The sequence below is a fragment of the Trachinotus anak genome, unplaced genomic scaffold, assembly GCF_046630095.1.
Source record: "Trachinotus anak isolate AG129_WGS33_773 ecotype Australia unplaced genomic scaffold, CSIRO_AGI_Tana_v1 ptg000002l, whole genome shotgun sequence".
NCBI lineage: Eukaryota > Metazoa > Chordata > Actinopteri > Carangiformes > Carangidae > Trachinotus > Trachinotus anak.
In genome coordinates this window covers 5977141-5989486 of record NW_027273853.1, presented here as the reverse complement: position 1 = coordinate 5989486, position 12346 = coordinate 5977141, and the positions used below count along the sequence as shown (strand labels likewise).

General features: G+C 41.4%; 1 protein-coding gene across 2 annotated transcripts in view; it reads left to right on the top strand.

The window, feature by feature from the left end:
- cspg4 (chondroitin sulfate proteoglycan 4) overlaps positions 1-12346 on the top strand; it is a 69661-nt gene that overhangs the window by 26892 nt on the left and 30423 nt on the right. The window contains exons 1-2 of one of the 2 annotated variants that reach the window (XM_071492756.1): positions 10546-11017; positions 11381-11544. In XM_071492756.1, coding sequence (XP_071348857.1) covers positions 11500-11544 — 45 coding nt within the window. In that variant the 5' untranslated portion in view covers positions 10546-11017; positions 11381-11499. Of the gene's footprint in view, positions 1-10545; positions 11018-11380; positions 11545-12346 lie in introns of those variants that run through there. The other variant, XM_071492747.1, reaches the window with a different exon arrangement.

Below are 12346 nucleotides of genomic sequence, written 5' to 3'. Positions count from 1 at the left end.
CCCTGCTCTTATTCTGCACTGTGGTGGTCAAGGCTGACAACTCTATCTCAGATGATGCAACCTATAAGTAAATAATGTGCCTCCAGGTGAAATAATGGCTGGGAGCCATTTTCAAGCTATTTAGACCTTGAGTAAAAGTGTGTGTGAACAGCTGATCTAAACACAGAGCTTGGCCATCTCAGCTTGATTCAGTAGACTAATATCTGTTGATTTTGTTATCAGCTACTACAAAGCCTTTGTTTAGGAAAAACTATGACAGATGGCTGGAAGAACAAAGAGTTTCATTTTTTACCAGCAAGGTGAAGGTTGGTGCAGCCATCATAGATTACACTGTTGGAGTTATACTGTTGCTACATGCGTACAAAGCACAGCTGCCAACAGGCGTGAGTTATGTAGAGTAAACAGCGGCTTGTGTTAGAGGATGCATGTTGCCATGACATCCCCTCAGGCCCAGTGCGGTGTACAGAGTGGCCGCTGTCAGTGAATGATTTGGCAGGGACACAGTTTGTTTCCCCATACGGCAATTTTGTCACCACATGTTTAAACCATTACCACAGATGTGGCACGAGCATTCTGGTCCAACATAACCAGTGTTTATGTTGAATGTGTATTCTTATGTTGAAGCGTTATATGTCATATGTAGGTAGGCATGACTTCATGGGTGAGATGGCCCATTTTTTGGGGGGATGTGGGTGACTTGTGTGACCAGAACAAAGAATAAATCTGGGAGACAGAAGTGAAAGCAAGGTTTAAGTAACTTACATTACCTCCCACTGCATTGTTAGCTTCCAGGTGTGTGTATGTTACTGTGTGGTGTAGGGCGTTTCTGGAAAAAGACTGAGAAAATCTACTCTGTATAAAGAAAGGTTAAATAAACAAAGCACAAATTTCCACATCTGACTAAATCCCCATTTGTGCCACTCAGTGTCCTTTCAAATAATCATCACTGTTCTGACTATTTTGGTTTGAGTCATACATATGTAATAATTCAAATGTCACTTCCTTAAAAAAATAAACTAATATGAAACTCTAACATGAATTGTTAATAAAAACACTTACAAATCACTGGATTTGTATCTATTTTATCAGCTCAGAAATACATTAGTTGGTGGTAAGAACTCAAAATAAGAAGCGAGAGAGGAGTCGGTTTCAAATTCAAATCCCCAGAGACTTTCCCTCATGTCTACTACCAGCTACCAACATTTTCCACTGAAACCACTGATATCCATCTTCAAGTTAGAGCCTCAATAATGAAACCAAACCATACAAACTGTGGAAAAATGAGAGGGATGTATAAGTCAGAGCTGGAACATTGGAGTGCTGTTTAAGTTGTTACACAGAGTTCCCGGGCTTTCCATAGCTGTACGCTGTTTATTTTGGGCTGAAAACTAAATGGCGGGCAGAGCGAGAGAGAGAGAGAGAGACAGAGAGAGAGGATAGAGGGATGGGAAAGAGAGGTGTTGGTGGGAGGGAGGGTGCTCCTAACTTCTCCTGAATGAGAGCTGAGCTGGGGGGAAAAGTGTCTGGGTGGACTGGGTGGAGCAGGGCTGGCCTCCTCAACGGTAGCCTGGTGGAAAACGGTTGTGTGAATGGCGGGAGACGGTGGGCTGACTCAGCCAGCGGGCCGAGGAGGAATGTACGTGTGGTGTGTGTGTTCTCGTCTAGTAATAAGTGCATGTTTTCACCGTGTACTTCTGTCTGTGGGTGTGTGCACTGGAATGGTTTATAGTAACACTGCGTGATGGAAGGGTTTGAGAGCAAGCATCTGGATAAAGCATTTATCCGGGCCTAAACTCAGCAGGGTTAAGCGAGAGAGAGGTGTCTCCAGGGTGTGGGGGGAGGGGTGGGGTGGTGAGGTGGGGGGGGTGGGGGGGGTCAGTCTGAGCTGGAGAAGGTCAGTCTGGTGGTGTGTGCCTTCAGCTGGTTCTCATTATGAGGCTAATGTGACGCTCTGATCGCAAACATAAAATGACTTTGCAGACCCGAGTTAAAGCCGGATATGGGTTTTGGGAGGCCCCTTCACTGCAGCTTCTGTATCACAGTTTCCCTTCTCGGAGCCAAACAAGACTGGGGGCCTCATTTATAGAAAGGCCTCCCTATTGGATTTGGTCATAGCTAAGTGTGTAGTTATGAAGCTTAAGACTAGTCTTTCATCCAGCCCTCCCTCTAGACATTAGATCAATGTGAGGTCTAAATAAGGTGAGAAACATGAGACATTTCTAACGTTTTATTTGATTTTGTTTGGTTTATTTGTGCATAAATGAAACTGGATTCAACATAAAACTGTATCTGGGCAATGAATCTTAGTACATTTGTTTTAAAATATGAAAGCATTGAAAGCTGTCAAGTGTTGGATGCCCGGTCATATTTGAACTCTTATCATCAGTATTTTTTCATTTTTTGGTGAAATGGACTTATATAGCTCTTTTCTGTCTTGGCAGAAAAAAGCACTTAACAAATTGCCTCCAATTTACCCATTCACACACACACCAGTAACAGTGGAGCTAAAGCAGAGCCTGGCCATTGGGAGCAACTTTGGGTTTAGTGTCTCACTCAGGACACTTTTACATGTGGCTACAAGACACCAGAGACTCAACCACCAATCCTGTGATTAATGGACAACCTGCTGAAACAAATCACTCTGTAGAAAAACCTTCTTCCATTTCTCAAAGTAAAGTACCAAAACAAGTATAGTCTTGACACACCAAAAGTCAGGTATCAAATGAGCACTAGCTTGGAAATACTTATATATATAAAAACTACCCAGGCTACTACAAATTCTTTTGCATTTTTAATAAATGGGACCCTGGTGAGACATGAAGACAAAAATAGAGATAAAAACAAAACCAGAGAGAGTCATTTAATTTATTAGATCTGCCTGGGAAATATTCAGAGCCTCTTCAGCAGCCAAACCCAACTTAAACTAATTCTCTGTGAAGTGGTCCCCTGCACTGGACCCCAGCTGAGGGAGGTTTCTCTGGGTCCAGGTCCTAAATCTCTTCCCCTGTGGAATGATTTATGACAGTGAACTGCTACTCAGCAAAGTGTTTTCCAGCACACTGCAAAGCCAATGTCACGCTGATAATTAGTGGTAGAGTGACTGATGCCAGCACTTGTCTTTAACTACAGTCATAGGCAAAGCTGAATGGAGCTATTGATATGTCATAAATGACTGTTAATGGCGAATGAATCAGGCCTAAAAGAATCAGGATGAGAGCAAACATGCAGACATACTCAGTGTGTCATGGTGGAAATTATGAGACCAAATCATAGCTCTGTTTAGTGCTCTCTGCTCATTCATACTTAAAATTGTGACGGCTCCAATAATGCCCCAGCCACTCTCAATACTGAGCAATAGTGTACCAGTCGGACGTATGATAGAAACCTTAAAACCCAGAGAATAAACTTCAAGAGCACAGTGTGCTGACATTAAGTAAAGTACCAGGAATTGTGGGGGAGTGTTTGAGGCACGGCACAGGGACAGTGGCTACATCAAAAATGTGCGACTCATTAAGTTAAAGTTGGAAAGCCTCAAATTCAAAGCTAAAGGAATACTCCACTGAAAGTCTTTTGACCATCAAATATTTATACCCTTTAATACTGTTAAAAAAACAGCTCAACATTTTGGGAAATACATTTATTCAAATTCTTGCCAGAGGTTAGATGAAGAGATCAATACCACTGTCATGTCTGCACAGTAAACATGGAGCGGGAGCCAGGAGGCGTTTAGCTTAGCATAGTCCACCATTCACCTAGAGGACATTAAAGCATGTAACTATAATATAAACCCCAACTTGTTGAACATGTTTTTGAACTTGAACAGAGCAAGAATGGCTGTTTCCTCCTGCTCCCAGTCTTTATGCTAAGCTAATCTAATTGCCCTCTGGCTCTAGCTACATATTTCATGCAAAGAATTGAGAGTAGTCAGTCTTCTCATCTAATTATTGGTAAGAAAGCAAATAAGTTAGCACAACATTTCCAACCTTAACTGTAAATTTTTGTAGAATTATTCCTTCATGGATCATTAAAGTTAACTTGAGAAGCTCACTTCCTGTTAGCTAACGGATTCCATTAGTGATCCATGGTCACAGCAAGTAATTTTCAAAACATGTCCAAAGAAACTTAAACCACACCAGCAGTATAATCTTCTCATACAGTGTTGATCTCATTCAGTAACATTTGCTGCTTTGACAACAAATTGCTAAAGGCGAGGAGACACAGCAATAGTACTACATATAATTAGTGTATCTAGCCACTGGTGTGCTATGTTGAAACTATGATAGTTGCTGTGAGTGAAGGAGCAAGCATTGTAGATCCACCTTTTAAGCCTACATGTGGTATTTGATATCCTAAAAATGGATTTTCAGTGGAGTATTCCTTTAGTCACTGTTGCTGTACATGGAAAGTTCACTTGCCAGTGCAAGACCTTGCACATACTGTAGGCAGAAATTTTGGAAAATGACACAAAGATATATATATGACAGAACAGAAAATGTACACACATCACGGAAAAAAGAAAAATTCCTCTCACCAAGCTGCATCACAGGAAAATTTGGGGATGATGATAATGTCAACAGAGCTTTTTAAAGGTATGAGATGTGGTATCACACTTCAAACTGGTGGCCTAAAATAACCAACATTAAAATAATTTTGTTTCATTACCCTTTCTAATCAGTAGATGTAACACCAGGACACAAAACCTCTTTGCTCTCTGACTTTGTGTTGACATTGTAAATATTAGAGACTTAAGTGGCTGTACTTAACCGCCAGCTAATTTCCAGCTGCTCTTACTTTGGGCCATCAGTGCTGTGAAACAAAGCCAAAGCAGCCCAGGCAGTCGAGCATTACACGCTGTGTTCTCAGTTGGTTCTTTCACCTTTAAGCTTTGTTTTAAAATCAAGTACTGTAGGATAATGAAGATCCTTTATTGACCTTTAATTAGGATATGCCAGGTGTAAAGGAGCAGGAGCAGAGGACACTCTCTATTGTGCAAGATGAGAAATGTATCACTGTAAAAGTCTTAAATTTAACAGTACATACTTGACTCTACTTTCCTCCTTTCTGTCCTCTCCCTTTGATTCGCCATTCTGCCCACTTTTCACATGGTGAGATTTCACACTGGAATTCATTACCAGTATGTTAAAATGTCCTTCAGCTCAGTCTATAAACAGCACCGCTCTGGCTGAGGGAAAACAGAGAAAGTCACAGCTAAATGTGTAAACAATCACTTGTTAGAAAACCGTTTCTTGAGGTACGTGAGTATTTGGCAAAAGAAAGTGTGTGTGTGTGTGTGTGTGTGTGTGTGAATGGGTGTAGAGGGGGTCATCTGGTGTGAGAAGGGCTATATGTTGAAATAGTCTGAGGAGAAGGAGGGGGGACAGTCCTCTGATGTCACAGAGGGATTATTTTAACAGGACCCACCCAGTGGGACGTTGGCGGTTGATGGCTTCCGTAGCTCGGCTGGGCTGACAGAGGCACGCTTTGTATTAGCCAGTCATAAACTACAGCAGAGCCCTGAGTCACTACAATGCTTCTGTTCAGGGCTGTGTTTGCCTTACAAGTTTGTTAGGTGAGTGAGATCATCAGTCCAAAGTCATTATGACCTGTGAGTCTTTTAGTTGAGTGCGATGAGCTAACAATCTGTGAATTCGTCACACACCTTATTTGGTTGGGAGTTTGTGACTTTGAGGAGAGATGTTTGCCTTGTAGCTGAAGCCTGACTTGAAAATTTGAGAATGTCCCATTGTGTACTTCTTGAAGTAGCACAATATTTCATTCTTTCCTTCCCTGCTGCCTTGAAATATGCTGCAGCAAAGTTAACATGAACCTGAAATGCAGCCAACATTTGATGGAAATATTTTCACTGGCAACTGTGCACGAGAGCGTACAGACCGTAAAGAGGAGTTCATGGAGAGTTTGTGAGGTATAAAACAAGACTGATCCTTCTCTTTCCAATGATTTGATTGGATGTTGTATGCCCTTAAGCTACACCCCTATAACCTGATCCTTCCTGATGTCCTGCTCTGTCTCATCTCAATCCAGGCTGTCACTTACTTTACAAACGTCATTATTCCTGCAACAGAGAAAAGTCCCCATCCTTTTTTCTATATCCCTCCAAAAAAAAGTGGGGCTCTTCTATTCATTTTATATGGAAACCCAGCCTTTCAGAACATTAACAGCACAAACCCAGACAACACTGAGTCCTTCACATGCTGCTTTCCCTCCCCTTTTTCACAGGTCCATTTTCCTAAGCTGAAATTACATTACACTGCCATTCTCCTTTCATAAGGAAAGGTCATAATTTTTCGTTGCTGCCGCCACCCCTTGTCTGTTGTGCAAGTGCGACTTTTACAGAGAAAGAACCTGAAAAGTTTTAATTATTGCCCGAGAGGAGGCCACCCCGCGGCGGCTCCACAAGCCTGTTTTTTTTAATGTATTGTACCTCTTCGCTCTGGCTGGCATCAGAGTAACTCAGAGGGACGTAGAGGTGGATGGCAATTTGAAAGGGGACTAAAATGATGCTGTGTTTGCTTTCATACTGACATAGCCTGGTCTGAGAAATGGCTCCATAAAGCCTGTAAAAGTGTGTCCCTGGTGACTTCTGAAAAGTCAGTGGGGAGGGAGGGGGTCCTTATAAAGCAGTGCTGTCAGGGTATGTAGAGTTGTGGCTTGGCTCTCTGCTGTTTAACAGTGCTGGACCTAGCAGTATTTTCTTCTACACACTGCTCCATACAAAGTCTGGTCTGTAAACATGTCGCAACAACATGATCATTTCCTTTTAAGAGCAGCTAGCGTGCTGTCAGTAGTGTGGGAAAATCATTCGTTAAAAAATGTCTTCCTGGTTATCCATTGTTCATAGGAACTATGTGGTCATTTACATTCATGTGAATTAACACACAGTTGATTCCCAAACAAAAACTGAGGTGGCAAATGTTTTCCAATAATTATCACTGATTGTTTGATTGACACACTGGCCTACAGTATCATGGCCACAAGAGTGCTCTGTCACCTTGATATATATCGTTGCTATTCATTTGTTTTGCTAATCATGTAATTACTGCATAGATTATGTTCAGTGGCAGCGTTTTGCTAATGTTTTTCAGAGCAGGAAAGACAGAGGGACGTGGACGGGGTGGATGGTGCAAAGCAGAGGCCTCCTGAGTCCCATGTGTGGTTGGGTGTAGGCTATAAAAGTACAGCGCTGTCCTGTCTTGTCTGTCACAACTGACTTTTAAAAATTTAACTAAGACTAGTGCTCTGAGTGCCTAAGCATAAAAAAAAAACTTTACTCGTGCTCCAGTTGCTTCAAGAAGATTCTGCATTGCATCTGTAAATATTGTAGGAAAACAAAGGAAACAAGCAAACACATTCAGTAAGAACATTTTTTGATTTATTATGTTTAACAAAAACAATGTGTTAATAATCGTAAGTATCATAATAATGTTCAGTTGCAACCACATGTGCATGTATTTTAGTATTTATCCGGTTATTAGTAGACATGATTTCTAGGAGACAGGTTTGGCAAAAAGCTCCAACACTGACAAACCACTGATGAATTTGTAACGCAGAAGATATCATGTACATGAATATCAACTAATGAATGATTTTATTAGTGATTCGTCTGGGGATTAATCAGTAGTGATGGTTAATCACTTATCTAAATTATTGATCAATTTTCTGACAATCAACAAATTGATTCAGCCCTAGTAGATTTCTGATGTTCAGTTCACTCCTTATAAAAATGTTGGGATAGTCCACACGGATGCTGTCTGCAGACATAAGTGGAAAATAATGTTTGTCAAAAGCACAAGTGCCATTGACCCTTGTGAGGGATGGAATTGCTCATCATGGTAATGACCATGTTGGCATATGGCAAACGCTGTTACACCCTTACAAGCTCTCCAGTTCTATCTATGGTTAACAACACCCTATCCTTCATATAATTATATCCAGGGACCATTGTGCCCCGTTGTTGTAGACATAGCCCAGCAAAGGAAACAAATGGCCAGCATAACCACTATTTACTGTACAGTTAAGCTAACCATGGTTTAACCATGGGTTATGGAAGTAGGTGGTTTGTTTGGATTCCAGGCAGTGTTACCATAGCAATACTGTAAAGGAGAAACACACACACTGGGTATCTATGCCTCTGCAGAGCATTTTAAACACGCAAATCATATTATGTGAAAGAAATGTGGACTGTCAAGTATTTTCTCTAGTGACCAATTCAGCCGAGGGAGTGAAATATCAGCATTGTAAAGGCTCAAATCTTGTCTGTCCAGCACATCTTCACACTCACTTAAAATACGACTGAAGTGACTCTGACTCATCGGCACAGACAAGTCACAGGACGCAAAGTGAACTGAATGTCTCCAATCTTCCTGCACTTGTGGTCGGTGCGTCTCTCTTCCCCATAGATTTTCCGGACATGTGTTGCTAGATTGAGACCAAAAGAGGACGAAGAAGTGGAGGAGGAGGAAAGGGAAAGAGAGACAACAGTGTAGTTCATTCAGTGGTCCATGAAAGAGAGGAAGACTCGGTTTCCTCCGAGCATTATAAATACAAGCGCAGTCACTCATCAAATTATAGCCATCTGCACTGGCCTGTGACCAGGATTCTGTTTGACGCACAATAAAGTAGTGTGAGGAGGGGCGTGGTAGCTGTAGGGGATCAGAGACTGTCCTCTTAGGTAGTTAAACCTCCACACACAGACTGACACCAACTGTGGCAGCAGCTTCACGGCTCCAGCTACACTCATAAGGAGCAGAGAGGATTCTTTACAAATAATGATGCCCTGTCAGCAAAATCACCTCAGCCAGACCCCACCTACACCTAGTCCCAGGTCCCTGGGAGATGGAGAATATAGCTGAGTGCTCTCTTGCAGTCGAAAACAGCTTGTGATTCACAGTCCTGTTCTCAAGAGCCCTTCATGATTATGTTTTTTTTCATCCTGTAGGTATGATTCCCTCTTTGCATACAGACATACTAGACAGTGTGAATGCAGAAACCGTTTAAACAAGGGTGCAGAGACAAAAGAAGTGTCAATGAGCAAGGCATTTGTACAGATAGCATATTGAAAATGTGCTTTTCCTACATGAAGCCTATTCTACACAGAGCTTTACACAGCTTAGCTGGGGAACTAATGATTTCCAGGTCCAGGTACACTGCAGAGAGCAAAGCTATTGTGTGTATCATTAGAAAATGTGCTCCTTTTCCTGGAGGCAACAGCAGCAGGCTGAATTTGAACCAGAAAATCCCCAGGCAGAATTGTCTTGGCATCGCTCTCTCCTTCAGCTTTTTATCCCCATGCTCAGTGAACAATCCAACAAAAGCTTGGGTTTAAGAACCATGGAGCTCATTGCGATTTTCTTTGTTAATGCAATTGCCTGTAAGAAAAGATTCTGTTCCCCAATTTTTCAGTTTCAGCCTGAAGGCCCCTGAGCAATTAGCACGAGTCTTTCATTTGGAATACCTTAGTCTTAGCAGAAACTCTCTGAACTGTGCCACAACAGCCTCTAGCACAGTCAGCAACAGCTAATGACAATAGCCTCTGAAAAGTGACATTTTGAAAATGAATGATGTGTAACTGATAATTTTGCTTGATTCAGTAAGACAAATGATATTTGCATGTTCTGCTTTATTCTCATTTTGAATTAACAAGATCTTATTGCTTTAATTTTGCTAGTTTTCTCTTGTGTTAGCATTCACACAACATGGATCACAGAGTTCAACATGTGATAATATCAAAAACAGTTCCCTGTGATATTCTTTTTTGAGAGCCACCTACATGGCGTTTCTGTGGCTGCAGGAGACCGGTGCTGTGCAGCAGTGTGTTACTGAAAGTCTGTGTGTATTTGGCCCTGTGCTGAGGCCGTTCATCACTGACTTTGTTCATGACAGAGTAGCCTTGGAACCAAAAGCAAACGCCTCTTAGGTAATTCAAGAAAAGCATGGGCGTGATGATAAAAGCTTTGCATCCATGCTTTCTGACATCAAAATGATTGTCTTTGCTTGCATTTCCAGTGTTTGTCGCTGATCTGGGGTGGAAGGGTTCATTTACAGGATGAGAAAGCAGAGGACAAATGTACCCGTCAGTGTTTTGAAGTTGGCAGCATGGCATTAATGCAGACGTAACACAGACATAGACTGCTCTTTAAAGGCACACACATTTGCTCTCACATGGACACCTTCAAACAGACTCTTGCAAAAATACTTTTTCCATTTATAGCTATGAATATGAATGTTTAGTAACGATCAGTTTTTTCCCTCCCTCTTCTTTTTTCTCACCCAGTCATGTCTGAGAGGTTATTTTGTGAGATTTTTGCCTCCTGGCATCAAGCCCACCGTCCTACTAGGCTACTGGATGCTGCTGTTGATGCTGAGGGAATGTTTTGGCCTTCATGATCTCATAGGAATGTTCCGACTTTGACACAGCAATGTTTCTCTCTGCTTCATTATTCCAAATATTCCAAAGCATTAGCATTCTTCACTGTTTTCCAATGAGTTTCTGTGTCTTGAACTGTCACCCCAAAGACGGTGAATGGATGGCTAATGGAAAGCCCCCTTTCTATATCTCTTGGCTAAGGCCATGGAAAACCCATGCTGAGGGAACAGGGTCTTGGAGGTGGTCCAGTTTAATCTCAGAGCATATGCGCTGAGAAATAATTGACTTCCTCCGTGGTTTACATTTTGTCGAGGGCCCCGGACAGCACAGTCAGGGGCAGGTGGCTGAATTTGCATATCATTGGAAATGAGACAGCTCAAGCCTGGGAAATCCTGCACCCCAAGACTCTATATGCCCGGAAAACCTCCGCAGGGTAATGACTGATGTCTCAGTGAGAGAATCCCTTTGAGGCCAGAGGAGCTCCTCTTAACCGAGAAGCAGCTGGAGGACACCTGATAATACAGAAATAAGACCTGAGCAAGTAGCACTGTAATGAGAATCAGAAAAATGCTCATCTAATTGGTTTCTCCAAACGTCCAAGTTCAGAATTCACAGAGTTGCCCGTCAGCAGTGGTAGGATGAGTTTATTGCTTTGTATGCAGGTGTCTTTTTGTGTTATGTCAAGGCAGTGAGCTATGTTATTCTGCAACAGTGTTGGAAAGTTATAAAATCAGACTATTTTATTTTTTTCTACTTAGCGTTCTACTTAGCTTTTCTAATTTTTTCTAGACTTTGTTTCCTTTTCTGTCTAAATGTCAAAAAAGGCAAATGTGGGCAATTTTTTTGTCTCCATTCAAAAGTGTACAGCGAAAGAAAATGTCTGTATGTGTGTTTGCATAAACATACAGTGAAAATGTTGCAGTTATGCTGTATACCGTTGATTTATGGGCTAACATGATGCCTTTTTCTTATCTATAAACTATTTTCTCTTCACAGAATCCTATTTTGGGGACAGCTACTGCAGTTTACAAGCCTTCCAAGATGTCTCCACCTTCCAACTGTCACTACGGATTAAGACAAGTCGACGAAGTGGACTGCTGCTCCTGGCTGCAGGAATGGAGGACTACCTGTTCCTTGAGCTCCAAAACGGGAAAATACAGGTGAGTGACTAACAAACTGTGGTCGAGGCTGAATATTTTTAGAAACTGTTAGATAATGTAGGTTGGTCAGTCCTAAAACTTGCCAGGTTGCATCACACAGAGGTTTGCTCTGCTAAAACTAGTACTTAGCATTGTTAAGAGAAGCTTGTGGTGGTACCAAAGGACAGAGCAGAACTTAAAAAATAGTAGAATAAAGATAAAATAGAATCACTAAATTTGCACATGAGAGGAAGCAAGACAACATTTTTTTTTCTTTTGTGCTAAAAAAGTACTTCCAAAACCACCACCAACCATCAGCATAATTAGCATGTTAGCTTACATGCAGATGTAGCTCATCAAATTACATTTTTTTTGACCAGAGTGTAACACATTCATGTAAATTCAATGTAAAAGAAGCTTCTTCATTATTATGCAGTAGGTGTAGAGCATTTTGTTCTGTGTTGTTCTGGTGAAGGATCATTTAAGACAGGGAAAATGTTTTATACATAACAGTGCTTAATGTGTTGTTTTGGCTGAGTAATAACCTATTGATTCATTCTCTGCTACAGTCCCAAAGACATCACATATGAAATAACGCATTTAAAGAGATTTTAGGTGTCTTTGCTGCAAAATGTACCACACATTTTGAATGCATTACAAAGTGCCATATTAGGTTGTGAGCACTGTGAATGCAAATGGAGTTTTGAGAGTCATTTCAGCTTTACTGTGGTATATTACACATTTCATTAGGTGCCACTATATAAGCAGCTGAAATTGATTAGATTTTCAGTTGTCTTCTCTTGTTGTCTCACTGGAATAAGGA